At 46.7% G+C, this 27,996-nt stretch overlaps 1 protein-coding gene and 1 long non-coding RNA gene across 4 annotated transcripts in view; both read left to right on the forward strand.

The window, feature by feature from the left end:
* The window catches only part of LOC102450663 (uncharacterized), a 190,074-nt gene that overhangs the window by 104,358 nt on the left and 57,720 nt on the right, over positions 1-27,996 (forward strand). For all 3 annotated transcript variants that reach the window (XR_012902104.1, XR_012902106.1, XR_012902105.1), the window contains one exon: positions 3,505-3,960. This is a non-coding gene — a long non-coding RNA (uncharacterized LOC102450663). The remainder of the gene's footprint in view (positions 1-3,504; positions 3,961-27,996) is intronic.
* On the forward strand, positions 3,978-7,774 carry LOC142827381 (uncharacterized). The gene is made up of 2 exons (XM_075922707.1): positions 3,978-5,025; positions 5,358-7,774. Exons 1-2 carry the CDS (start codon positions 4,458-4,460, stop codon positions 6,020-6,022), a joined length of 1,233 nt encoding a protein of 410 aa, XP_075778822.1. The 5' UTR covers positions 3,978-4,457; the 3' UTR covers positions 6,023-7,774.

Genomic DNA, 27,996 nt, shown 5'->3' on the forward strand with positions numbered 1-27,996 from the left:
GTCTCAGTGGACCACTTTGATTTTCATGCCAACCTGCTCCTGGGTGGCCAGGCTGGCAGCTCTCCTGCCCTAGACGGCCACTTTGCTGTGCCTAGTGCGTTGGTCGTGGATGAGGTCCACGATGTCTGCACTAGACCAGGTGGGCGCCCGCCTCTTGCGGACGTGGGCAGGCTCCCAGGAGCCGCCAGTCTGGTCCCGGGAAGAGGCGGAGGGCTGGCTGGCAGCGGGTGGCTGGCTCGAGCCATGCCAGGTGCAGGGTCTGCTAGCTGGGTGCTGGCAGGCTTGCACCTGGCACGGACACCGTAGCCAGCCTGTGCCCCTTTAAGGGCTCTGGGGCCGGGAGGGGGGCAGAAGAGTTTCCCTGGTGGTGCCCAGAGTGGCCACCAGGGAAAGCTGGGGAGGGCTAGCCTCCCACTAGTTCGAATTAAGTGGCTACACAGCCCTTAATTCGAACTAGTTAATTCGAACTAGGTGTTAGTCCTCGTAGAATGAGGTTTACCTACTTCCAATTAAGCGCTCCGCTAGTTGGAATTAAGTTTGAACTCGCGGTTTGTATGTGTAGCACCTATCAAAGTTAATTCGAACTAATGTCTGTTAGTTCGAATTAACTTTGTAGTGTAGACATACCCTCATTTATCTCAGTCCCTATATTGAACTGATCACCATAATTAAGTCAGCTTAACTTCTGTGCCAGGGAAGATAATGGAGCAAGTAATTAAGGAATTCATCTGCAAACATCTAGAAGATAATATAGTGACAGATAACAGCCAGCATGGATTTGTAAAAAGCAAATCATGTGAAACCAAACTGATAGCTTTCTTTGTTAGGATAACAAGCCTTGTGGATAAGGGAGAAGCAGTGGACATGGTATACCAAGAATTTAGTAAAGCATTTGATACGGTCTTGCATGACCTTCTAATCAATAAACTAGGGAAAAACAACCTAGATGGGGCTACTGTAAGGCTGGTGCATAACTGGCTGGATAGCCATTCTCCAAGAGTAATTATTAACGATTCAGAATCATGGCATAACAAGTCAAAGACATAACTAGTGAGGTTCCGCAACGGTCTGTTTTGGATCCGGCTATGTTCAGTATCTTCATTAATGATTTAGATGATGGCATAGAGAGTGTTCTTATTAAGTCTTCAGATGATACTAAGGTGGGAGGGGTTGCAAGTGCTTTGGAGGATTGGGTCATAATTCAAAAAGATCTGGACAAATTAGAGAAATGGTCTGAGGTAAATAGGATGAAGTTTAATAAGGACAAATGCAAAGTACTTCACTTAGGAAAGAACAATCCGTTCATACATACAGAATGGGAAGTGACTGTCTAGGAAGGAATCTAGGGGTCATAGTGGACCACAAGCTAAATAGGAGTCAGCAGTGTGATACAGTTGAAAAAAAAAAAAGAAAAAAAAAAAAGCAAACAGGATTCTGGGATGCATTAACAGGAGTTTGGTGAGCAAAACACGAGAAATCATTTTTCCACTCTACTCTGCGCTGATTAGGCCTCGGAGTATTGTGACCAGTTCAGGGAACCACATTTCAAGAAAGATGTGGAGAAATTGGAGAAGATCCAGAGAGGAACAACAAAAATAATTAAAGAAAACATGAGCTATGAAAGAAGCCTGAAAGAATTGGGCTTGTTTAGTTTGGAAAAGAGAGGACATGATAGCAGTTTTCAAGTATCTAACAGGGTGTAAGAAGGAGGGAGGACAAGATGATAGGACAAGAAGCATTGGACTTAAAATGCAGCAAGGGAGGTTTTTGCTGGACATTGTAACTTTCTGGGTGATTAAACATTGGAATAAATTACTTAGGGAGGTTGTGGAATCTCCATCTCTGGAGATATTTAAGAATAGGTTGGATTGACGTTTATTATGGATGATCTAGACAGTGCTTAGTCCTGTCATGAGGGCAGGGGACTGGACTCGATGATCTCTTGAGGTCCCTTCCAGTTCTAGTGCTCTATGATTCTATAATTTCTGAATGCCTTTCAGCAGAGCATTAGGCAGTTGTCACATTTGGTTCATTCATTCTCTCATCCTTGCAGCAGGCAGAGAAGTGTGTACAGCTGAGCTTATATTTTGGAGTGTAATGAAAATATATACACGTTGCTATATATTTGTTAGAGAAGGCAAGGTCAACGAAATGTGTCTTGCACCTATAGCAGAATGTGGTGAGGTTTTCAGTCTCAGATGGGCCCTGAAAAAACTCTGTCTCCTGTACAGATGAGCTTTACCCTTATTATAGAAAGTTTCATTGTGCCAGAGGACCAAGGTGGTGGACCACAATCTTCATCCTGATGATCTTTAGATAACGTAGGCCTGGTTATGGCGTACCTCCAAGCAGAGGTGGCTGGCTTGCAGAAATGTTGATGGTACCCAGAACACACAGAACTCCCATGCCCCAAATCCCCTCCATCCACCTGCCTAAGGCTCTCGGAAGGAATTTGGATGGATGAAGGGTATGGGATGTGGGAGGGAGCTTGGGTGCAGGGTGCAGGCTCTTGGCTAAGGCAGGGGATTGGTGCGCAGGAAGGGGTTGCAGGGTGCAGGTTCTGGGAGGGAGTTTGGGTGCAGGACTGGTGAGGGGTGAGACTCTGGGAGGGAATGTCGGAGCGGGACTGGGGTGCAGGCTCTGGGAGGGAATTTTCGTGTAGACTCTGAGATGGAGTTTGGCTGCTGGGTGCCAGCTCTGGGCTGGGGCACGAGGTTGCGGTGCAGGAAAGGATGAATGGTGCCTTCTCTTTGAGGGAACATGGGTGTGGGAGGGTGTCTGGGGGTGCAGGCTCTGGGAGGGGGAGTTGGGGGCTGGAGAAAGTGCAGAAGGAGTTTGAAGACAGGAGGGAGATGGAAGAAGGGGGTGCAGACTCTGGGAGGGAATGGGAGCATGATGGAGTATGGGGTTAAGTAGGTGTGGGTGCAGTGCTTACTTTGGGGCACCAAGGCTAGGGAGTTCATGCGTTGCTTCTGGAAGGCATACAGATACTGCTCCCACAGCGTCCATTGGCAGTAGGGGCACTTGAAGAGGGGCAGTGTGCAGAGACACAATCCCCTCACTCCCCCCCCTCTTGTGGGGCCACAGGAACTTGTGCTGCCGGTGTCCATTTAAAATCATCCAGCAGAAGGAGTTGGGGGAAGCATGGGAGGGTGTGTGTGGGGAGAGGGGAGGGCAAGGAGAGAGAGACTCGGACCATAATTTGGTGGAGCAGGGCCCCCAGGGCAGGAATATTTCTGGTGCCTGGGCTTCACAGGCCTATATAACTTGCTGCCTGTGCCTGGAAGATAAGGACTAAAACAGTGAACTTGATTGCATAGTCTGGGGGAAGCCAGCATAGGTAGCAGAAAATAGGTTTGACGTGTTTGTGGTAGCCATAGTTGATAGGGTTGCCAGATGGTTTCAGCAAAAATACTGGACACACTTGACATTACATCCCAATCTACATTACATCTTATTTAGAAAATAATGGACATTTATATTTTCTCATTTATATTTTCTCAGTTTATTTCCCGAACAGCTCAAATACTGGACTGTCCAGTTCAAAACCAGACACCTGGCAATCCTAATTGTTGCTGAGGAGACACTCTGTGGAATTCTGTACCAGAAGTTCCTAAACGCTTAAAGCCTCATGGTCAGGTATATTGCTTCACTGTAGTCCAGCCAAGAGGTGATAAAGAAGTAACTAACTGAGGCCAAGTGGTCATTTGCCAGGATGGGACAGTATCTTAGCCACATGGAGGTGGCAGAAAGCGTTATGTGCACATGCTGCTATGTGAGAACTTAACACCAATGATGAAACTAGCAGCATTCCTAAGTGAGGGATTGAACTGGCCAACTGAAGGAGACTATCCGTGGCTGCAAACTCTTGAGAGTACCTTCTGCTGTCTAGCAACGTAACCGTTGTCTTGCTCGGATTCACTTCAACCAGCTGTTCTTCCTCCATGAGCTGTGTCTGAGGTCAGTAAAAGAACATTGATAAACAGGAATTGGTGGTTAACCTGGGGAAAGGGGTCTCCTTGGCCAGTTGTGTTTCTGTTCCTGAAAAGTGATAATTTGGCACCCATACATTTCTATTAGGCTGTGTCCAGACTCAGGGTTTTTTTTCGAAAAAGTAGCCTTTTTTTCGAAAAAACTTCACCTGCGTCTAGACTACAGCCGCGTTCTTTCGAAATTAAATCAAAAGAATGCGGCTTTTCTTTCGACAGCGGTAAACCTCATTGCACGAGGAAGAACGCCTTTTTTGACGGAGATCCGTCGAAAATAAGTGTGTGGGGACGCGGGGAGGCCATTTTTTTTTAAAATAATGGCCTCCAGGAAGAAGCCCTGGTGGACAATCTGGGGCATGCCTTGCATGTCTCTGGTTCCTGTCTGCAGCCATTTCTTAAAGGGACAGGCACCCGCACAGCCACCTGTGGCAGCAAAGCAGCCAGAGCACACGGCTGGTTAAGTGCAGCATGTCCCAGCCCCAAGACCCTCCTGGACCTTCTAGAGACCCTTCTGGGGACCCAACCAGGGGCTCCAAACGCCGGGCACTGTCATGGTCTGGGCCAGAGCTCAAGACCCTTCTCGAGCTCTGGGGAGAGGAGGAGGCCTTACAAGCCCTAAAAAGCAGGCGACGAAATGCAGACATTTATGGCTGCATGGCAGAGGCCGTGGCCCAGAAAGGACACTACTCCTGCACCCAGGACCAGGTGCGCTCCAAAGTTGAGGAGCTGCGCCAAGGATATGTGAAGGTCAGGGAGGATAGCTCCCGTTCTGGGGCAGCCCCCCACTCCTGCCCCTATTATACTGAGCTGGACCACATCCTGGGTGGTGGTGAAGCACGCACACCACGGTGTCTCCTGCAGTCAGGCTTGGCAGACCCTGTGGTGGACGCGCCAGAGCAGGACCCAGAGCAGTCTGGAGACGGGGACATGGTGCCAGAGGAGGACAGTGAGGAGACGGCGACCCTCACCCTGGAGCCAGTCACACAGACCCCAGAGGCCTCCCAGGTGTCATCTGACGCTGGAGATGAAGCAGCAGGTGAGTGCAGTGAGGTTGTGTAACACCCGGGGGAGGAGGGGGGTAGGTGGGTGCACAGTGGGTGATGCACAAGGGAAACCTGTAATGCTCAGGCTGATGCCCAGGTCACACATGGATGTCTGATTCCCCTGTCTCAAGGAGAGGGCATGCCCTTTTGGACAGCTGTTGCACACATGACTGATTGTGATAGAAATGTAGCCGTGTTACTCTGATCTGAGGAAGTGGGTCTGGGCCACGAAAGCTCATCCCCTAATAAACCATCCTGTTAGTATTTTAAGTGCTACATAGTCCAGTTTTTATGACTGATTGTATCTTCCTCTTTTCCTCCACAGCCGGACCAGCCGTGCAAGAGGGCCACAGCACCCCAGCCCCACCTCCATCTCGGGGACATGGGAGCCACAGACACAGGCGTGTGTATGCGGACATCCTGAGGCAGCATGTGGAGGCCGTGCAGGAGCTCAACACCATTCTGCGAGAGAGGGCGGAGGCAGAGGATCGGTGGCATGACCGGCTGATGGAGGAGCTGGTCCAGCAGCGCACGTCCCTGTGTGCCAGTCTCAGGGAGGTCTGTGGCTTGCCTGCTCCTGTGCCTAATCCTGCTCCTCCAGCACCCCATGACCCCGCCCCACCAAACCCCCCTTCCACAGCAGCATCCCTTTCCCCCCATGGACCTCCCTCTCCCCCAGCCCCCCCCAGTTCCCCAGCCCCTCTCTCCCCCTGGCCCTCCTCTCCCCCAGGCCTCCCAGTCCCAAGAGCACCTACCCGCTGTTATCCAGCCAACCGACAGGCGCACCACCCGATCCCGTGGCCATGGTGGACCCCGAACACGAGGCCCAAGCAGGAGACTGAGATCAGGCAAGCACCATGCAACCTGATCCCCTTCCCCCCTCCAGGTTTCAAGTCCCCTTCTCCCCTCCAGGTTTCAAGTCCCCTTCCCCCCTCCAGGTTTCAAGCACCCCCATCACCCCAGTTAAATGACAAGGAATGTGTTAAATAAAATGTTTATTGTACATAGTTTGGCATGAAAGTATATTTTCTACATCAAAAATGAACAAAAGCTTTTTTATGTTTGCAACAGTTATACTATTTTCCAGTGAGTGATATTTTAAAAAATAAAACAGAACTTATTCTTTTGAGACAAACTCTGGTGTTTATTATTTCTCCAAACAGAGTCAGGAGATGGCTTGTGGAGGGAAGCTTCTATTGGGCCAGTGCCCAGTCCCAAGGCAGAAGCCCCTCATTAGAGTCAGTGGCCTCCAATTGAGAATTGCTCCCGTAGGGCCTCCCGTATGCAAACAGCAGACCGGTGAGCCTGGCAGATAGCAGCTGTCCGGGGCTGGGCAAAGTGCCTCTCCTGACCATCAGCACCTGTACCCCACCCTGGTAGGAAGGCCTCCCCTTTCCTCTCCACCAGGTTATGGAGAACGCAACACGCGGCCACCACCTCAGGGATGTTGCTCTCCCCCATGTCTAGGCGTGTGAGCAAGCACCGGAATCTCCCTTTTAAACGTCCGAACGCACATTCCACCTGGTTGCGAGCCCAGTTAAGATGAGCATTAAACTGCTCCTTGCTCGCATCCAGGTGGCCGGTGTAGGGCTTCATCAGCCACGGCATCAGGGGGTAGGCGGCATCAGCCATTATGCACTCCGGCATGTGCACATCCCCAACCACAAAGTCGTGATGTGGGAAAAATGTTCCTGCCCGAAGCCTCCGGTAGAGGTATGAGTTCATGAAGATGCGGGCATCATGTGCCCGCCCTGACCACCCAACACAAATGTCAGAAAACTGGCCACGATGGTAGACCAGGGCCTGGAGGACCATAGAAAAGTAGCTCTTTCTGTTAATGAATTGGGCTGCTCGATGGGGCAGTGCACGGATTGGAATGTGTGTCCCATCGAGCGCTCCTCCACAATTCGGGAAGCCAAGGACAGCAAAGCCGGCCATGACACTGTCCAGATCTGCTAGACAGACGAGCTTGTTCAGCAGCTCTGAATTGATGGCCCTCACCACCTGCAGAAAGAGACAGACAACAAAATGTTAGAAGGGGTGCCTTATCTCTTAGGAGGGGTGTCTTGCCATTGCAGAGCAGGGGCTAGCCAGGTACACAGCTCCTGGAAAGTGGTCTTTCGCATCCGGAAGTTGCGTAGCCACTCTTGGTCATCCCAGAGCTGCATAACGAGCCGGTCCCACTAGTCAGAGCTGGTGTCAAGCCTCCAAAAACGCCTGTCCACAAAGAAGTTTGGAGGCAAGGGCAGTGGGGCTGCATGACGGATGATCCCTTCGTACCTCTGGTCTGGGTCCAGATGGGGAAGTAGCCTCATGACTGTGTCATGCAGATGCAGCAACACTTGCAATATGATGGCGAGGGGCCATCGCCTGCCCAGGGGCAGCTCTGGCTCCATGCCGAAAAAACGGGTCTAAAACAGAAAAACCTCCGAACAAAGAACCTGTTGGGGTGTCCCAGAATGCTGGGCACGCCAAACCAGCACTGCAATGCCTTGCTTACCTTCTAGAGGGACAGCAAAGGCAGCTGCAGGAGCAGAGCAATGGGTGTTCAGGAGCGTCCCTTTAACCACGTGTCTCTGCAAAGGGCAGACAGCAGCACCCGGAAGGAAATGCTGCCCCCATGCCCTGGCAGAAGCGGTTCCGGGTGGCTTTTAATTTCGAAAGAGTGTCCAGCAGTCAGGACGCTCTTTTTCAAAAAAGCGGATCGATTTTCTGATCCTTGTATTGTAGTCTAGACGCGCTTTTTCGAAAGAGGCTTTTTCGAAAGATACTTTCGAAAAAGCCTCTTTCGAAAGAGGCTTGCAGTCTAGACGTAGCCTTAGATTGTACCCTGTTTTATATTTTCAGCTGCGTGCTCTGCACTGTTAATTGAGTTAATTAATGTCTGCCTTCATGAGAGTTTGTGAAAATGCTGTCAGACATTAAGGGTTAATGAATCTGAACAGGTGTGAAAGATTGGATGTAGCTGAGAACAACCAGTGTGTAGGAGGAAATACTGATATTTATTCTATTAAGTCTTTTCTTGGGAGATAAAACAAAAAAACAACCCTCTCTTCTCAAGGGGTTTTTCAAAATATATTTTGTAGTATAATTCATTTTTTTTTGTAATGAGCAGTTCTTGGACGAATATATAAAAAGCAGGCTGGTTGTATTGACTAAATAACTATGTGTCAGACAACTCGTTCATCTTGAACAATCTCCAATACTTGCAGCCTCACAGAGGAAAGCCAACCACATGTAAGACCAAGCTTTGTCAGCTTAGGATAAATGTTAATTGGCATTATGTTTTTACTGGAAGAATTTGCCTCACTCACTAGCAGTCACACTGGTATGCTACATTCTTGCAATTAGTAGACTGCATTGTAAACAGTGTGTTAGCCATAGTTTCCTTTAAGTAACTCTCTCTTTGTCCCATGAGACAGTATTTACCTAGCAGAATCCAAGACAGGCTTCCTCTGTCTAAAGTCTTCTGTTACCAGCTAGTGCATTCAGGAGATGCATACTTCTGCAACCCTGTAAGAAAAATGAATAGACGATGCAGGCCTGAGCCACAAAAACTTGATTCACATTTAAAATGGAGTTTCCAAACCCAAATGTTACTGGTGTTCAGAACTGGGATATTGTTTGGCCCATTGCAAGGAAATGGCCTAATTACAGCATTTGGATTCAGGACCAAGTTCAGATTTTGAAACTTCCAATGTCAAGGGGTGTTTAGATTTGGGATTCCAATTGGAATGTGTTGCTAATATTTCATTCCAGTGTCTGGCAGTCCTCACTGCCAAAGACTGTTGAAGGATTGATCCTTGTTGGACCCAGGTTGTCAGGTTAGATAAGAAGAGTGTTAAACTAAGAAAGACAAGGGGAATGCTAGGAGAGGTCTATGTAATCTCCATGCCTAATTTTAATTCACAGGAAGAGCAAAATCAGGTAAATGAGGATATAGTAAAAGATAAGGGAACAGCAAAAGTTAGGCATATAGATAATAAAACAATTACAGGCAGTCCCCGAGTTACGTACAAGATAGGGACTGTAGGTTTGTTCTTAAGTTGAATCTGTATGTAAGTCGGAACTGGGGTCCAGATTCAGCCGCTGCTGAAACTGATCAGTTTCAACAGCGGCTGAATCTGGACGCCAGTTCTGACTTACATACAGATTCAACTTAAGAACCCGGGGCAGGGGCTTCCTGTAGTCAGCCACTGGTCAGTTTCAGCAGCGGCTGACTTGGGGACGCCTGGGGCAGAGCAGCTGGGGTGCTGCTGGGTTGGTCCAGTAGCGCCAAGGAGCGGTACCAACCGGCAGCGCCCCACCTGCTCTACCACAGGCCCGGGGCTTTGCTCCATGTCTCCCTGGTCTGCTGGGTAGGGGGCCACTAGCTGCGCCCCCCCCCCAGCAGACCAGGGACACGGGGAGCAAAGCCGCAGCTGTGGGGGGGGGGGGTGCCGCACCTCTGAGGCTTTGTTCTGGCAAAGCCTCAGAGGCGCGGGACCCCTCCGCCTCCCGGCTTTGCTCCAGGTGTCCCTGGTCTGCTGGAGATGGTCCCCAGCAGACCAGAGGCACTGGGAGCAAAGCGGCAGCGGCGGCGGGGTGCCGTGCCTCTGAGGCTTTCCTCCGCCGCCGCTGCTGCTTTGCTCCCAGTGCCTCTGGTCTGCTGGGGACCATCTCCAGCAGACCAGGGACACCCGGAGCAAAGCCGGGGAGGCGGAGGGGTCCCGCGCCTCTGAGGCTTTGCTCTGGCAAAGCCGGGGAGGCGCAGGACTCTGCCGCCGTTGCCGCTGTGCTCCTGGTGCCTCTGGTCTGCTGGGGACCGTCTCCAGCAGACCAGGGACACCGGGAGCAAAGCCGCAGAGGCGGCGGAGTCCTGCGCCTCCCTGGCTTTGCCAGAGCAAAGCCTCAGAGGCGCGGGACCCCTCCGCCTCCCCGGCGTTGCTCCGGGTGTCCCTCGTCTGCTGGATACAGTCCCCAGCAGACCAGGGGCACCCGGAGCAGCTTTTCTCGCCCCGGAGGTCGAGGTGGCGGGACTGCTGCCTGCGAGTTCTGGGGCGAGAAAGCCCCGTTCGTAAGTGCGGATCTGACATAAGTCGGATCCGCGTAACTCGGGGACTGCCTGTATACCTAATTTGTCTATGAAATTGAGTGAGTTCAGAGAGAAACAACTGAGATTTTGGTATAATAATGTAAGGAGCCTGATCAACAAAACTGGAGGAACTAAAATTACTGATGCAAGACAGGAAACTGAATATAGACCTAACAGAAACATTGTTCAATAGCAGTTAGGACTTGAATGCAGGTTTTGAAGGATATGTGCTGTTCAGGAAAGAGAGAAATAAAGACAAAGATGGTGGAGTTGCATTGTACCTCAGTGTGGTAGACTGTAAAGAAATAAGTGAAAACATGGATAAAACAGTATCAATTTGTGTCAAAGTCTCTAAAGGACAGTATACGAGGTTCTACTGGGAAGTATTAGAGATCTGCTATATACATACTGTTATAGTTGGATTTGGATATGGATAGAAATATCTTTTTTGTTCGAGAGAAATACTAAAAGAAATTGTGTCCTTATGAGAGACTTTACTGTACCACATGTGGATTGCAGATCAAATGTTATTGTTAATGATAGGGTTCCGGATGTAACAGATGATAGATGTTTTCACCACATAGTCATTGTGCCAACAAGAGGTGATGCAATTCTAAATTTGGTTTTAGTGAGTAGTGAGGACATTGAAAATAATTTTGGATCAAATGACTGAGTTGATTCATTTTAAATTAAATGGAAGGGTAATAAAAACAGGTCAGTCCTTAAGGTTTTTTATTTGAAAGAGACTTTAGGAAAATGAAGGAACTAGTTAATGCTGTTAACTGGACTGCAGAGTCAAAGACTTAAATCTGGAGGAGGCTAGGAATTTCTTCATGGCAAACTGTTCAAGAATTATCTGGAGTGGGCATTCCAAACAAGAAGAAAAACATAGAGGGAAATAGGTCTGTAAAAAAAGTTTTTAAAAAGTAACCATTTAACCGTTAAAAAATCTTAACAGTTACACGCAGTGTGGACTCTGCAGTATAAGGCTGATACCGCCGCACTTACAGTGCAACCAGCTCCCGGCTGTTGTCCCCATTCCTGGGGAACTGGCTGAACTGCAGACTCGGCAGTATCAGAAGCAGGGCCAGCAGCTGGTGCATGTTGGGAACCGGCTTATGCGCACCAAATCCTGGCTGTTGGCCTTGCTCTCAGAGATCCAGCTGCCGCTTCGCGCTGCAAGCTCTGATACTGATAAGACTTATATTGCAGAGTCCACAACACATGGTGGCTCTCTGGACCAGGGCCAGGAGCTGGGAGACGGTGTCTGCAGGCAGAGGAGTTTAACCTCAATCAGAACTGATAAGATGATGTTTATCAGTTAAACAGTTAAACTCTTCTAGAAAAAGCTTACAGACATAAATGGATGAATCAATACCTCCAAAGACTATTGTGAGTAAACAGAGAATCTACAAAGAGTGGAAGAATGGGCTGATTGGTAATAAAGGTACATCTTTAATGTAAAATTAGGGCTAAAGTGTAAATGGCCAGTCAAGCTGAGTTGGAGTTTGTAAAGAAAATTAAAACAAATAGTTAAATATTCTTTGGCTACGTAAATGAAAAGTGAACAAGAAGAGGAAGCAGGTCTGCTGTGGAGTGAGAGCATAGTAGTCATTGAAGATTATCTAGGTTTCATCAAAAAATGTATACGTTGCTTCAGTTTTCAGTAAGGAAGGTTAGTGTAGATAAAGGGATGCATTTATGTCATAATTTAAGGCACTGGTAAAACCACACTTGGAATATTGTATACAATTCTGGTCACCCATTTTCAAGAAGGATGAATTCAGACTGGAATAGGTGCAGAAAAGGGCTAGTGGGATGATCAGGAGGAGACTAAAAAAGCTAGGCTTTTTTAGGGTAGCAAACAAGTTTGTGATGGCCGCTGGATGGTCTGACTTGAGTTCTATCCTGACATTGCTACACATACTCAGAGAAAAGGGAATTCACCAAATCTCATACATTGGAATTTAGAGCTGAGTATCCTTCATGGAATGGAAAGCAATTATTTGACATGGAAAAAATTAAGCACATAGAAAAAACATAGAAGAACAAGAAAATAAAAGTCTGCTTTAGAAATTTCATTTGGGTTGCTTTTCTCTGAAATCAGAGCCTGTAGTGCTACATCTTTCAAATTTGTCAGGGAAAAGAAGAACATGATATAAAAATCAGTATTTCTTTCTAAAAATGATAAGATGTTTGTTTACACAGACAAGGTCTGCAGGTCCGGATTGAATAATCTGTTTGCCCTCACAGAGCCCTAGATACGTTCATATACAAACAGCTTTGGCAACTGGTGCCAGACTGACCAGCCCCATCTGAATCCAGGTGGAAGTGAGCATATGGTTTTGCAAGTAAGCTCATAGCATTACAGCTGTATCTCTAAAGCTTAATTGCTTGATAGAAAATAAACACTCCTGGTTACATGATCCCTCTGTTACCAGAATAACACAAATCAAGACGATCTGTGATAAGGAGCAGCTTTTAATGAAAGAAGGTCGTGTTTCTCCTTAAATCCCTATGAGCCAAAAGAAAGACTTGGACTTGATTTGAAAGACAGAAAACTAGACAAAGTAAACTGAGCTTGAGAAGTGTGAAAATTAAAAATTCCAAAACCTTTTCAGACCTGCCTTAGGGTCTGATTCTGTAGAAGTGCTGAGAGATCCTGAAAGATGTTACCACTCTCTGCTCTCACTAAGTGCCAGTGAAAAATGAGGGTACTCAGTGACTTGTAGGATTAATCCCTTCTGACCAAAAACTAAGAGGTGCTGAGTACTTATTTGTCTTATTTAAGTCTAATTGGAGCTCTGAGCACTTTTCATATGACATGACCCAGAGGGAACCAGACCAGGACATTACTGCAGACTTGACATTGGTATCTAGCAGTTGTTAAGACGTTGCATTCACTGTGTGCAGTACTTTAATTTTTCAAAATGCTGTACAATATTTTTAAAAATGAATCTATCCATGAGGAAATTATTCTTAATCTTATTTTAAAGATGGGGAAAAAATGATGCAGAAATTTGCTGTAAGTGACTTGCATGAAAGAGCCATGATCAGTAACCAGACATTTTTGAAAATAAGAAAACATAAGAAAAGCCGGACTGGGTCAGTCCACAGGTCCATCTAGCCCAGTATCCTGTCTTCCAACAGTGACCAATTCCAGGTGCCCTAAGAGGGGCACGGGTTCAATGTGTAAAGTGAGGGTGATGAGAGCCCTTGAACCAAACTGTAAGCCCTGTATATAATGGAAACCACTTCAAGCCAGGGGGTGCCACAGCACCTCTCCCTAAATTAGTTCCTGCACCTGTAGCCCAAGAAGGAATGAACAGAATAGGTGATCCATTCCCTGTTACTCATTCTCTAAGAATTTATCAAGGTTTTTTTTTAACCCTGTTATAGTCTTGGCCTTGACAGCATTCTCTAGAAGGGAGTTTCACAGGTTGACTGTGCATTTTCCTATTTGTTTGTTTTAAATGTGCTGCCTATTTATTTTGTTGGGTGACCCCTAGTTCTTGTGTTATGGAAAAGTAAATAACACTTCCTTATTTACTTTCTCCATACCAAATCATGATTTTATAGAACTCTACCATAGTCCCAGTTTTATTAATCTCTTCTCATACAGAAGCTATTCAATGCTCTTAATAATTTTTGTTGCACTTTTCTGAAACCTTTCCAATTCCAATATATCTTTTTTGAGATGAGGTGACCACATCAACATGCAGTATTAAAGATGTGGGTGTACCATCGATTAATATAGAGGCCCCTTAATAATTCCCAACATTATGTTTGCTTTTTTCATTGCCTCTGTATACTGAATGTGTATTTTCTGAGAACTACCCACAATAACTTCAAGATCTCTTTCTAGAGTGGTAATAATTAATTTAGACCTCATCATTTGAGATGTATAATTGGGATTATATTTTCCAATGTGCATTACATTGCAATTATCAATATTGAATTTCATCTCCCATTTTGTCACCCAGTCACTCAGGGTACGTTCAGACTACAGGCTTCTGTCGACAAAGAGCATCTAGACTACATCCAGTTCTGTCGACAATGCAAGCCACTTTGTCAACATGACTGTAGACGCAAAGGACAGTGTAAATGCAATAACGCCTTCTGTCGACAAAACTCTGTCGACAAAAAGTGTTATTCCTCGTAGAATGAGGTTTACAGCCGTCGACAAAACTGCTGAGTTCTGTCGATGTTATCTTGACAAAACTCAGCGGCAGTGTAGACACAGGTCCACTTTTGTTGACAAAACCCTGTAGTCTAGACACACCCTCAGTTTTGAGAGATTCTTTTGTAGCTCTTCATAGTCTGCCAGAGAGGTAACCATCTTGAATAGTTTTATATCATTTTCAAATTTTGCTATCTCACTGTTTCACCCTTTTTCCAGATCACTTATGAATATATTAAATAGGATTGGTCCCAGTACAGATCCCTTAAGATTCCATTATTTGCCCCTCTCCATTTTGAAAACTGACCATTTATTCCTACCTTTTTTTTCCCTCTCTCATGTCCCTCCTCATTCTTCCAGCCCCTCACCATCCTCCTCCCTGATTCCATCCTGTTATCCCTCTATTAAACTAAATTAGATACGCTGTCCTTCTCGATTGCATCTGTGATGTCTAGCCAGGATCCATGAAGTGGGTTGCTGGGGTTCTAGTTGCTCCTTCCCCTTGTCAACTAGTCAGGGTTCTCCACTTAATTCCTCCTGTCTTCTAAAATGAGAGACTTGGGAGGAGCTTGTAGAATCATAGAACTGGAAGGGACCTCAAGAGGTCCATCACTGGGACTCTGAGGGTATGTCTACACTACCCCGCTAGTTCGAACTAGCGGGGTAATGTAGGCATACCGCACTTGCAAATGAAGCCCAGGATTTGAATTTCCCGGGCTTCATTTGCATAAGCGGGGCACCGCCATTTTTAAAACCCCGCTCGTTGGAATCCCGTGCAGCGCAGCTACACGGGGCACGAACTAGGTAGTTCGAACTAGGCTTCCTAGTTCGAACTACCGTTACTCCTCGTGGAATGAGGAGTAACGGTAGTTCGAACTAGGAAGTCTAGTTCGAACTACCTAGTTCGTGCCCCGTGTAGCCGCGCTGCACGGGATTCCAACGAGCGGGGTTTTAAAAATGGCGGCGCCCCGCTTATGCAAATGAAGCCCGGGAAATTCAAATCCCGGGCTTCATTTGCAAGTGCGGTATGCCTACATTACCCTCCTAGTTCGAACTAGGAGGGTAGTGTAGACATACCCTGAGGTACTACTATAGTACAAATAAACACTAACCATAACTGTTTAGAATTCCCAAATGATATACTTAATAGTATATAGGTGGCCTGATTTTCAAATCTAGAAATACGCACTTGCGCATACAAACGTGCACACTGAGTTTTACCACTTGTTTGTGCAGGCAGTTACTGTGTTTGGCATGTGAATGCTGCAATTACAAGAGCAAATGGCCAGTTGCACTCATAGATCTATGCCCACAACCACAGCAATTGCACAGACATCTTGTGCCTAATTTTCAAAATTATATTAACAGTACCTTTTATAAAAGTTCTAGCACAATAGATCTAGCATGTAGCATAATCAGAGATTGGACCATTATTTCTTAATCAAACCATAGTTTGATGGAGATGCTAGCACCAAGAACAGCCTTCATAAATCATATGTTTATGTAACTGTATAAATGAGAGACCTGACTGAATTCACACTTCCCACTGATTTTAGCTGTGCTCTTTTAGTTGCTAGTTATGGATGTCACAAACCTTCTTGTGGAGTTACAATGCTTTTTTTTCAAGGTGCCTTGTGAAGAGTATAATATCCCCAACTTCTGTCTTTCAATGGCTGTCAGCAGGCAGCTGGCCAGGGAATCTTTACTTGGCAAATCTGAACAATTGGAAAATTTTGGATTGCAGGATTGCTTCAGTGTACTCTTCCACTGAATTGCTGTAACATGAACCTCCCTGGTCTTAATAAAGTACTAGATCAGCCTCTCACATCTATGTCTTTTTCCCATTGCAAGTGTGAGGTTTAGGAAGTGAGATGTGAGTAATAGTTGCTATAATTTGTTTGAAAAACTGCAAACTAACAGGGAAATTTATTTTTTCCTTTGCTGATCTACATAAAAACTTAGAATTAAAATGTGGCAGAAGACTGACTCATTACTCAGATATTATCATTAACCAAATATTATTGTACTACCCTTTCTCTGGAGGAAGGAAAGCATTAGAGAGCCAGCTGTGTGTTTGTATGTAAGATGTTCAGGGAGATAAAGTTATAATGACTTATTTAACCTGGAGACGCTAAGGAGAAACTATTTTGTCAGTGAGGAAATGGAAAAGGAAAGGGGCAAAAGCCATGGAGGTACAGGCATATAGAAGAATTGCAGAGGCCTTTATTTCAAGATGGGTGAGGTTGGTTTATGCTAGCAAACGTATTAATAATTTAAGATGCTTTGGGACCTGTAAGAGAATTCTAGCATATGCTGAACCAAGTCGAGATATCCAGATGTTTCTCTTGGCCTTTCTGGTGTCTGAATTCAGGAAATTTCTCCTTTTTCACACAGCTAGGCTCAAAATGATTAAACAGCAATTCTGGGAGAAGAGCAAATATATCTTTGGGGGATTTATTTTATCACTTTATTATTAGCTTTAAAATTACCATCTCTTTGACACTTGAGTAGTGGTTGAAATTCAGCTGGCAAACTTGTTTTATACCCTGTAAGTATTTCCAGTTTTGTCTTGGTCAGTTGGATATCTTTGTTCTTCTTCTGTGAAAGACAAAGGTATAACTGACAGCTGTGTGACACCTGGCGCTTTAGATTTGGAGAAGTCTGACCACCTTTCCTTCATTTTCATTCTATGTGTATTTGCCTCCTGTGATCCCCTTTGAATTCAAATGAATCCAAAAACTCAAAGTAAAAAAATCACAAAGTTTAATTTAAAAACAATGAATAGTTCTGCAGAACCTTAGAGACTAACAAAAATGTAGATGGTATCATGAGCTTTCGTAGGCACAACAGTTTAATTTAATTTTCCTACATGTAGTGAGTCAGCATGGCCTCCCACTGACCTGGATGAGGAAACTCCCCCAAAGACCCCTGGATGAACAGTGTCAGAACCACCCAGCCCCGCCCACAGGAAACAGAAAGGTGGGGCCGGAGGTATAAAAAGCAGAGCTTCAAGTTCAGTTGAAGCTCAGCTACCAAGCAGGTCAGAGGCTCTACCCCAGCCCCCGAGGAGAAAGGCCTTGCCGCGCTGCTCTCAGAGGGAAGACTAGGTTGGGCCACCCAGGCCACTGCTGGGTGCTGAGAACTGGCCCAAGCCACTACAGCCACTGGCCCCTTACCTGAGCAGGTAAGCTTATGGACCCACTGCCGGAACCTCTGTCCCCAGGTGACCCTGAATAGCAGCACCAGAGCCAGGTAGGGTCCTAGGGGGAATGGGGAAGTGGCCCAGGGAATGCCTGCCCTGGGGCAGCTGAGGAGATAGAGGTCAGCTGGGCAGCGTGTTGCAGGTTGCTCCCCCACTGACCCACAGACCTAGTTGGCATGTGGCGGCGGGGATCCCTGCCAACCCAGTGGCTGCTGTGCTGCCACTGCTAGGGCCCTGGGATGGGATGCAGTGGAGCGGGTGGGCCTGCATCCCCCTTGCCACCACTTCTGTTGGGTGGCAGGTTCCCCCTATAGGGAGAGAAACCCCTGTGCTTGTCAGCTCTCCGCCAGCAAGGAGACCCGACCCTGGCTCAGCCTGCAGACAGGCCTGGGCTCTGAGCTCTTTGGACTGTTTAACTGTTTATGGACTGCTTGGTTATAGATTGCTGGCCCGCTCTTACGCTGGGCCTGGCCTTCCAAACTGGGCTCGGCCTGAAGTTAGGCCTGAGCCTTAAACCCCGTAAACTAACTGTTTGTTTGTTGCCCTGCCCTGACCCAGGGCCTGAGCTCATAAACTGACACTAGGCTTACCTAAAACTGCTTAACTGTTTGCTTGCTGCCCTGCCCCGAACAATGGCATGGCCCCTATAACTGATATTCGGCCTGCAGTCAGGCCTGAGGCCCTCAACTTCAGCGGCTCATAGTGAATTAAGTGTGGCCTCTCGCTGACAGGAAGGAGAACATAGGCAGTGCCCATCCCTCTGATGTTAAGGGTGTGTTGAAATTCAGTGGCCATTAAGAGTTGGGCCCCTGGGGCTGACTGAACATGGAGCAGCTGGTCAAATTCCTGGTTGAGAACCAGCAGCAACTAGGGTTACCAGATAGACCCCCCCCAAAATACTGGACACACTTGATCGTGGGCAGGGGGGAAGGGACCAGCCAGGAGGGGGGCGGGCTGGCCGGGAGGAAGGGAGAGCGGGAAGCAGAGCTCGGGGGTGGAGGGGGGGGTTGGACGGGAAAGGGGCAGGAGGAAGGGGGGCAGGAAGCAGAGCTGGCGGGGGGGGTGGTGTTGCAGCCACTGGCTGCAGCCGGAGTCCAATAGGCCAAACTCCCGGCAGGCACTCCCTCTAGTTGCTAGTAGAAGCTGCCCAGCTTCTGCATGCAACCAGAGGCTCCTAGCTGGGAGGCGGGGCCACGATTGGTGCTGGGAGCCTCTGGTTGTGTGCAGAAGCCTGGTGGGGGGAGTGGCTGGGAGTCCCAGCCACTGCCCCCGCCCCGCCAGGCTTTTGCACGTGACCACAGGGCTCCCAACGCAAATTGCGGCCTTGCTTCCCAGTCGCTCCCTCGCCCCCGCCAGGCTTCTATCCAGCACCCAGCTGGAATTTCAGAAAATACCGGACATTGCACATATCCGGTATTTTCTGAATTTTTCTACTGCACAGAAAGCACAAATACCAGACCGTCCGGTAGAAAACCTGGGAACCCTAGCAGCAACAGCAACTAGTATTGTCGCAGCAGCTCGCTACCTAGCAGTAGCAGTTATTCTAGCAGCTGACAATGCAGCATCATGAGCAACAGCAGCAGCTGGCAGCCTTAGTTCCCTAATTGGCAATCCCATGAGCAGAGGACAACAGAGAATGTTTGACTGCTGGGCAATCAATCCAGCTGTCAAAAATGGAGGCCTTTCCAGAGACTTTTGAGAGAGATGCTACTGTTGCCAGGTGGCCCCAGGGGGAGTGGGCTGCTATCTTGGCCCTGTACTTGATGGGCCTTGCTTAGACGGCCTATAGAGGCCTCCCCCTTGAGGCCGCCCGAGACCATGAGCACATGAAGACGGCCATTTTGACCCCAGATGCCTTCTGCTGTGACCTCCGAATGACTATCTATCCACTGAGGGCTTGCCTGTGTGCCATGGCACAGGAGGTTTGGGACCTAGCCAACCGGTGGCTCCACAAAGAACACCAAACAGCGCTCCATTTGGCAGAGGAAAATGCCCTAGAACAATTTATCCACATCCTCCACAAAGAACACCTGGCCGAGCCTGGGTGTTCCACTACTGACCCACAACACTGAGCACAGCGGTAATCCTCATGGAGGACTTCTTAGTGGCAGAAGCTCCAGTGGATCCGGGGCTCAGAGATGGGGCTTCCCCTCCTGAACTGGCCCCTGCTGTGGCAGGTCCAAAGACAGGACCCCAAAGGGAAGGCCCATCCATGGAGATGAGCATAAGTGGCTGAGTGCAACACCGCAGCCAGCCAGCCAAGGCTCCACACCCCACATTATCGGACACAAACCCCAGGGGAAACCGAGGCAGGGACCGACAACCATGGAGGGAGGACTCAATCTGGTCTGACAGAAGTGGGACTCTGTTTTTTCTGTGGATGATATGGGTACTTAAAATGGGGCCGCACAGATGTGGATTGTAACTTTGGGCAAGTCTGTGTCAGGGACTCCTGTGTCCACCCACGGTCACCCCTTAAACGAACAACAGACATTACAGTCGGAGCTAAACAATGGATTGCCTTTCTCGACATGGGCTGTGGACAAACCCTGGTTCAATAGTGGATACTCCCCGGCCTCAGACCAATCGATGAGATAAAAATACAATGCATTCATGGAGACTTCCAGTAACAGTAGAGATGGTGTTGGGTGGCTCTCACCTTGGCCTACCTCATCATTCTTGGGTGTGATTTGGCCCAACTTTGGAGAATTGCTGCAGGAGGTCAGCTTGGGATGGCCTGCGGTACAGAGTGCTTTAGAAAGAGACCCGGAGGAAGACAACAACCAAGATGTCGGAACCCCAGATTAGGTAACTGGAGCCTGCTAAAACCAAGGCACCGGTTCAGATTCAACACCCCTCCATACCCTTCCCCGGGACCCTGGGGACCTCCATTCTGGACTCCAGCACAGACTTCAGTTGAGATCAGTGGGAAGATCCCACACTAGTCCAAGCATTTGAACAAATGGTACAGGACAGTGGGGTAAGAAAGGAATCCCAATGGGCAATATAGTGGCCCTGCTTTGAATTGGCTTGTATTGGTTTGCCAAAGACCTTCGGACCCAGGAAGAGTGGACTCAGCTGGTAGTACCCTGTTGGCACCGGAGGGCAGTTCTGCAGTTAGCTGAGCAACTGGGGCACGAGAAGTCTCTTGCTTGTGTCTTGTCACGTTTCTTTTGGCCAGGGATCTACCAAGAGCTCTGGGATTACTGTAACACATGCCCTACCTGTCAACTTGCTATGGGCTTGCAAGTGCTGAAGGTTCCTCTGATTCCTCTTCCAGTGACTGGCATGCCTTTTGAGTGAGTGGCTATGGAGCTAGCTGTCCCTGCCAAAGAGTATGGCCAGTTACAAGTATATTTTGGTTTTTCTTCTCTCCTTTTGAGACCCCAGCTCAGTCTCACTTCTGCAGGGCACGTGCAATGAATGGGCTCCATCTTGCTCCACCCCATCCCCACAGGATACTGACTCCAATCTTGCTGGGGGTGCAATGCTGGATAGCCAGCATGGGCTCCTTGTTGTGCAGTGTAGGGAGGGAGGCCAGTGGGGAAGCCCATTCATTGCGCGTGCCACTGAAAATCATCTTGCATGCCACTTATGGCTGGATGTTGTTGACCCGTGGTTCAGAGGCTTCAAGTTACAGAGAATTCACCAGGTCAGAATTCACTTATTTATTTCCTCATTGGTGTATGATGGTGATGCTTTTTAACTGAATGTCATTGAGGAAAGCCACTGTATGGTTAGAAGAATCTCTGGCTTCAGAGATTATTTGTCTTTCCCTTTCCTAAAATTGTCGTCAGGGAAACTGAAGCAGTTCAGTAGACTTTGTGAGGAAACAAACTGCTTAAGAAGATAATACATTCACAGCCACAGCAGGGATCAAGAAGGTGGGGAAAAAATCTGTAATCAAACCCAGTATTTTTTAAAATTTATTTTGTGTTAAGGTGTTTCAATGTTAATGAGTTTCAATGGTCACCCTCAGAAGTTAATGGAACTAAAGAATATCCACCTTTGACAGACCACACGCTTGAGGTGTGATTGAGTTATTTACAATCTTTTCTCCACAACCAATGAAATAGTGTACCCTACGTATTCTGTTTTCCTGTGTTGTCCTCAAAGATCACTTGGGGTTTCAGATGACATGAATGGATGAAGTGGGAGAGAAGATGATTTTAGAGCCAGTGATGGAAGTTTTATACTGAATCTGATACATTGCATATTTGGATTTCAATACCAGTTTTGGATTTCAATACCATGGCCATACAGCAATAAAAGAAAATTTTCTTTGCTTCTAACGTAGCATGTGCAAAGTAGGATGTGTTAGACTGGCAGACAGCATACTTAAACTAAACTGCCTTTACTTGTGGCTGATTCAAGTTATTCCCACTGCGAGGAAATTTCTGGTTATTTTGTGGGATCAATCTTTTTTTTTTTTTCCTTCTCCAAAGTTGTCTTTCAGCACTCTCTCCTTACTGGATGCTGATGACCAGAAGAGAACATCTAGGTCTCCTGCTTGTAGAGATTTTCAACATTTTTCTTTGGGAGAACAGGTTGCCAGCCTTTCTTAAAGCAAACTTTGTGTGACTTTACTGAAGAAATGATGACATTCTGACCATTAGCATCTAATTTCCTGTTTCTGGTTATATGTATAGGAAAGATTATGATGAGGACATTTCTGAGAACATAGATGTCTCAGATTTCTTTGCCCAATATCAGTCTGATTCTGGATTTGACACAGAAATGGTAGGATTCTTGCTATTTTATGTTGAATATGTACATGAAGATAGATGAAGTCGACTCATTGTAATACTTCATTCTATAACTTAAAGAAGTCACCTTACTAACTTGGAAGTTTCTATTCCATATAGAATAGTGATAGAAATGTAGCCGTGTTAGTCTGGTGTAGCTGAAACAAAAAAGAGGACTATGTAGCACTTTAAAGACTAACAAGATCCCCCTTCTATTCTGAAATTTGATTTGTCCTTTTCATCTGTGTTCATTTTTTTAAATTGTATCCTTTGGTATATATGGTTGTGACAATTTTCTTCCACTATTTGATATGAGGAAGTGGGTCTGGCCCACGAAAGCTCATCACCTAATAAACCATCTTGTTAGTCTTTAAAGTGCTACATAGTCCTGTTTTCTATTCCATATGTGTTTTTAAGCTGTATTCAATGTGAGGTGGAAAGAGAGGTTTCTTTTAGCCAGTAAACCGAAACCAACCAATTAATTCTATGATGCCTTCCTTATTATGCCCTTTTATTATATGCTAATATAAATAATTTTTTTCACTAGTGAGCAAAATAGTCAGGATCTGAGTGTATGCATTTAAAATGGGTTTGTTAGAATTTCACTTCATGTGAAAAGGGTTAACTATGAACTAGACTATGAATCTAAATTACATCAGCAAGCTAAGTAGTTGGTGAGTGTTGCAATCCAGAGTTAACTGCGAGGAACTGAAACAGAACTTATTTACATTTAGAGTGATGCCTGAGTTCTTAATCACCTCAAAGCATTTAAAAATTAACTTTACTACTAGCAGCTCAAGAGGCATAGTGAACCCCAGGAGGGAGTTTTCTTCTCTTTCATTTTCACTGAAGCCATCTATTCATTTACATCAGATTGTGCTCTCTTCAGTTTGTCTTCCTGCTTAAACCTGAAAAGTTTCCTTCTTTAATTTTCTTAAATAATGTGTGGTTCATTTGGCGTACTTCTTCATACAGCTAGCATTAAAAACTGCACTAAAATGGTCAGTAACTTCTAATGAGTGCACATGTACAAATTCTGTTGGGATAAGCAAAGAGGCAAACTTAGTGTTTCTTTTGTTTCATTGAATGTGTATTTACATAATAAAGTATAATAATAATGTCTTTATTTTTCATTATTATGATCTTCATAAACATAGGAGAATGGATTTTAGGCCTGAACTAATACATTCCCATGATTTTAGTTATCAGCAATGGGGATAAGGGCTCCGGGTAATCAGATAAGCCCAGGCAACATGGCGATTGACATTTGACACCCAGCTATTAAGAACTAGGAAGGTAATATATCCAAACTAGTACAAATTCCCCAAGTTCCCCCTCAGTGTGTTTTATCTTGACTTTCATTTGACCTGAATTCTGTAATAGGAGGAATCCTTTCATAATATGCTCAGCCAACCCATTATTTCTATATACTTGTTTGCGGTGCTGCAAGCGTGAAGCAATAACACCTCCCGAAGTGGTGTGGTCCCTTGGGAAAAACCTCAGCTAGGAGGAAAAGACTCTCTTCTTTGGAAGTTTCCCTTTAACATATGTACTGTTTTCCTGGGTAAGTTACAGCTGGAGCAAAGGCAGTATTTTCTGAGACAATAGTAATGGAAGAACAAATCAATAATTCAGTAAAACTAATATGCTTAACAGTAGAATCCATGTCTTTGTTATCTTATTAATTATTTCATGGACCACTGGAATTTAATCACTAATGTCTTTAGAGGGGTAGACGTGTTAGTCTGTAACTTTAAAAACAATGAGCAGTCCTGTTGATCTCTAAGCCCTGATCTATGCTAGGGAGTTATTTCGAAATAACAAGTGGTATGTCCACTCTACCAAGGGCTTTATTCTGAAATAAGGGGCTGGTTATTTCAAAATAATAACTCCTGCATTCCATGAGGAATAATGCTAATTTTTAAATAAATAGCGGTAGTCTGGATGCTCCACTGCTGCTGTTTTGAAATAACTACTCCCCAGAGTCATTCAAAGTAATTACTCCCCAGTGCTTCCTGGGGCTCTAAGTCGAGGTAGCATGTCCACATTAAGGGAACCTTCCTGCCCTGGTCTACTCTAGGGAGCTACTAATAACTCCCCTTATTTCAATATAACAAGGCAAGCATCCAAGCTACAAAATAGCATTAGTGTGGATGCTCAGCTGCTATTATTTCAAAATAATTGGCCTCCAGAGGCCTCTTACAGTTGCACTTGTGGCTACTCTGGCCACACCCCTGACAACTCCAATCCGCCCCTTCTCCTGCAGACATGAAAACTGCAGGCAGAAGGGAAAGGGCTTGTGGCACCAGGCGATCCCTACCAGCCCCGTACCAAACAACATCCTTTGCTTCATCCATGGCAGACCCCTGCTTCCCCCATGGCTGTCAGCATGCCTGCAGCCACCTCTGAAGAACCTGGCCAGGGGCAAAAGAGAGCACTGGACCTCTTCGAGGTCTAGGACAAAGAGACCAACAACCAGGATCTCCACACCAGGAGGCAAAATGCTAAAGTCTATGGCTGGATGTCCACCAGTCTGGCCTAGAAGGGGCACAGACACACCCTGGGCCAGGTACGGATGAAAATTAAAGAGCTCTGGCAGTTGTACACCAAGGTCAGGGGGAAAAGCTCCTGCTCTGGGGCAGCACCACATACCTGCCACTGCCGTGAGCAGCTGGTTGCCATCCTGGGAGAAGGGCCGGTCGCCTCCCCCCCCCCCCCCCGACCTCGTCATTGACTCCGGCCTGTCGTCAGCCTCCATGAACGCAGGGTTGTGGAGGAAGATGAGGAGCAGGCCAGCCTGGCCACTATGCCCACCAGCTGGGAGGTTGTCATTAGCCTGAAGCCAGTCCCCACTCCCAGGATGTCTCCCAGGGCTTGGATGAACCCAGTGAAGGCTCTTCAGGTGAGTTCCATCGCTTTCCCTATACACATGTGAGGGCAAGTGGCAGGCAGTGTGGGGCTGTGTGCTCCTCTCTTGGCCTTCTTGGCTTGGGGCCCTCACAACAGCTTGTGTATGTGGATGCACATGGAGCACTAGTCCGGAGCATTCAGTCCCATGATGCTCTACACAGGAACCCTCACCCCTTCTCACAAGGTTCCTGCACAGGCCTGCTTTATTGCAGCCTCTGTGGTGAGGCCCCTTCACATGACAAGACACCACCAAGGAGGCTGGGGCCATAGAAACACACGGCAGTGCCGCACACGGCACAGGCTCATGCCTAGACTCGGGCATCATCCGCTCCTGGTTAGGCGTGGCGCTGCAGAGGAGACTGATCCCCTGCATAGGAACCTGCTGGGTATGGGGGGAGGAGGAGGGGACCCCAGTAGCACTCTCTCTGGAAACAGCCTCTGCTGCTCATACACACCTCTCCCAACACCTCCCCCCCCCCCCCCAGTGGGCAGGGATAAAAGTTCTTTTTCTGAGGGATGCCACCACTGCTGGACCCGGCATGTGTGGGACATGGGAGGAATCTGAGCTGCCCTGTCCCACCTCCCCACCCACAGGCTTCTGGCCTGGCTGGACCCTTTTCATGCCTGCTTGTACCTGGGGTGTAGGGTTAGCCTCTATCAGTTAGAGGCAGCAAAGTTGGGGGCGGGGAGGAATCGCAGGTACTTCAAAGCAGCAGTGCTGCCTGGGGCCAGACCTCGGGCTCTTCGTGGTGCTGCTGCTTTTAAAAGCCAAGTGCAGCCCAGGGCCAGCTGGGGTGTCCCCAGGCTGCATGTGGTGTTTCAAAGTGGCAGCGCCACATGGAGCCCAGGGTCTGGCTCCAGGCTTCAAGTGGCACTGCAGCTTTGAAATACCCCTTCCCCCCCCACCCTTGCTGCCTAATATTTAATAGAGGCAGCAAGGCAGGGGGAAGCTGTGATGGGGTGCGGTCACAGCCGACCCCTTGGGGGTGCCTCCCGAGGTGCTGACACAGGCACTGCCACTCACCTTCCTGTTCTCTGGGACTCCTCACCTCCTGGTCCTTCTGAGCCAGCTCCACTGGTCTCCCCCAGCCAAGGCCCGAGCTGAGGTCCCTGCCCCCATCCAGAAGCAGTACAGACACTAAACCTCTTCAGGTCCAAAGAGAGTGCAGTTTAGGGCCCAGCTTCCTGGGATGCCACTGCCCTGTTGAGATCAAACCCCAAAGAATTAGATAAGGGTAAGCCACCTTTAACAATGAAAGGGAGAATGTTCACACTGGTTGCCCCCCCAGGTAACAATCATTTACTGGGGTTGATAGGAAATAAAATAAGTAGAAGCAGTAGAATTTAAGTGGTAATAAGTGAGAACAGGCAGAGCAAAGTAGGTTACAAATCAAAAAAAGCAAAAATGCCTGGTTAATTCTACACTGAAACCTCAGTACAAACTTACTCAAACATACTCTAAAACCTCTTTTCTAGCTGCCCTTCCAAATTGGGCTGTCTCCCCACCCTGGGGTCTTCGGCTCCTTTCCTTCAGGTGCAGCCCAGGAAAAAGACTTAGGCCTCTGCTTTCCTATTCTTTTTGTTCAAGAATTGAGGCCACTCCCTACCAACCACTGCTCAGAGTTAAGGACAAAAGAGATTGTTTAACAGTTGGGTAACACCCTCTATGTCTCTCATTCACATATTTAAAACCCACAAAGTATTCCCCACTCTATATAGGTCTAATTTTACACATAAAAATGATACACACATCAAAGTAAGATAAACAGAACCAGCGGATCATGACATGAAGATTGATGGGTTACACAAAATAATTTGCTCAAAGCACCTTTGAGTTATGAATATTCATGTCTATAAGTCCATTTCATAAAGCATGTGGGGGTGTCTGTCACAGAAGCGACTAATCGAATATCCTGTTGACTACCCAATAAGTATTCGCTTATCAGAAAGTTGACTAGTCCTTCACATCCCTAGTCTATACTGGGAAATTATTTTGAAATAAGTTATTTCTAAATAACTCCTGAAATAACTATTTCAAAATAGCATAGCACCATCAAAATAGCACAGAATTATTTCAAAATAGCCTGAATTGAAGATCTGACCCCGGGTTCCATGCAGCACTTTCGCCTTTGAAGTGTAGCAACAACCCTAGGGCTGTTGCTTCACGTCAAAGGTGGTGCAGCCCTATCAACTAATCGAATAATCGATACAAAATGCATCGACTATTTGATTAGTCAGTAACCTGATACTTAACATCCTTAGTGCAGACATGCCCCTTGGACTAATTTCGAGGCTTTCCCATAATGTGGACATGCTATTTCAAAGTTACTATTTCAGGAGTTATTATTTCTAAATAAGCTATTTTGAAATAATTTCCTAATGAAGACCAAGACTAAGGCCACAGGACTATTTGTTTTTACTAATATTTTTAATTAAATATTAACAGAACTGTTGACGCTAAAAGTGATTTTCTCTTATATAAGTAGTAAAGAGGAGGGTGAAAAATACAAGATCATTGAACATAGAAGTGGTGATGAATAAATTTTTAGTTACAGGGAATATACATGCTTTTCTTTTAGAGATTATATACATGATTTATTTTTAACCAGTTCATTCCACGTGGGTAATCTTTTATTGAAGAGTTTAGTTGTGAATCTAATACAAGCAATAACATTTCTCCATATATCTTATTCTTGTCATCTACATTTCTAAAATGGATATTAGCTTTCCCACCCTAGTTTCTTGTCCTCAAGCCTCATGTGCCATATAAGGGTCCACACGGAGATGTATTTGCGTGAGTGCAGCCTTAGTGGTGAAATGCAATTCTGTCTGCAGTGAAGAAGTATAAATAGA

This window comes from Pelodiscus sinensis, chromosome 2, assembly GCF_049634645.1.
Source record: "Pelodiscus sinensis isolate JC-2024 chromosome 2, ASM4963464v1, whole genome shotgun sequence".
Classification (NCBI taxonomy): domain Eukaryota; kingdom Metazoa; phylum Chordata; order Testudines; family Trionychidae; genus Pelodiscus; species Pelodiscus sinensis.

What these genes read in the sequence shown, in the direction of transcription:
- LOC142827381 (XM_075922707.1), top strand. Translation starts at nt 4,458, where the DNA reads ATGTCCCAGCCCCAAGACCCTCCTGGACCTTCTAGAGACCCTTCTGGG. An exon ending in CGCTGGAGATGAAGCAGCAG is followed by an intron (nt 5,026 to 5,357) that starts GTGAGTGCAGTG and finishes TTTCCTCCACAG; the next exon opens with CCGGACCAGCCGTGCAAGAG.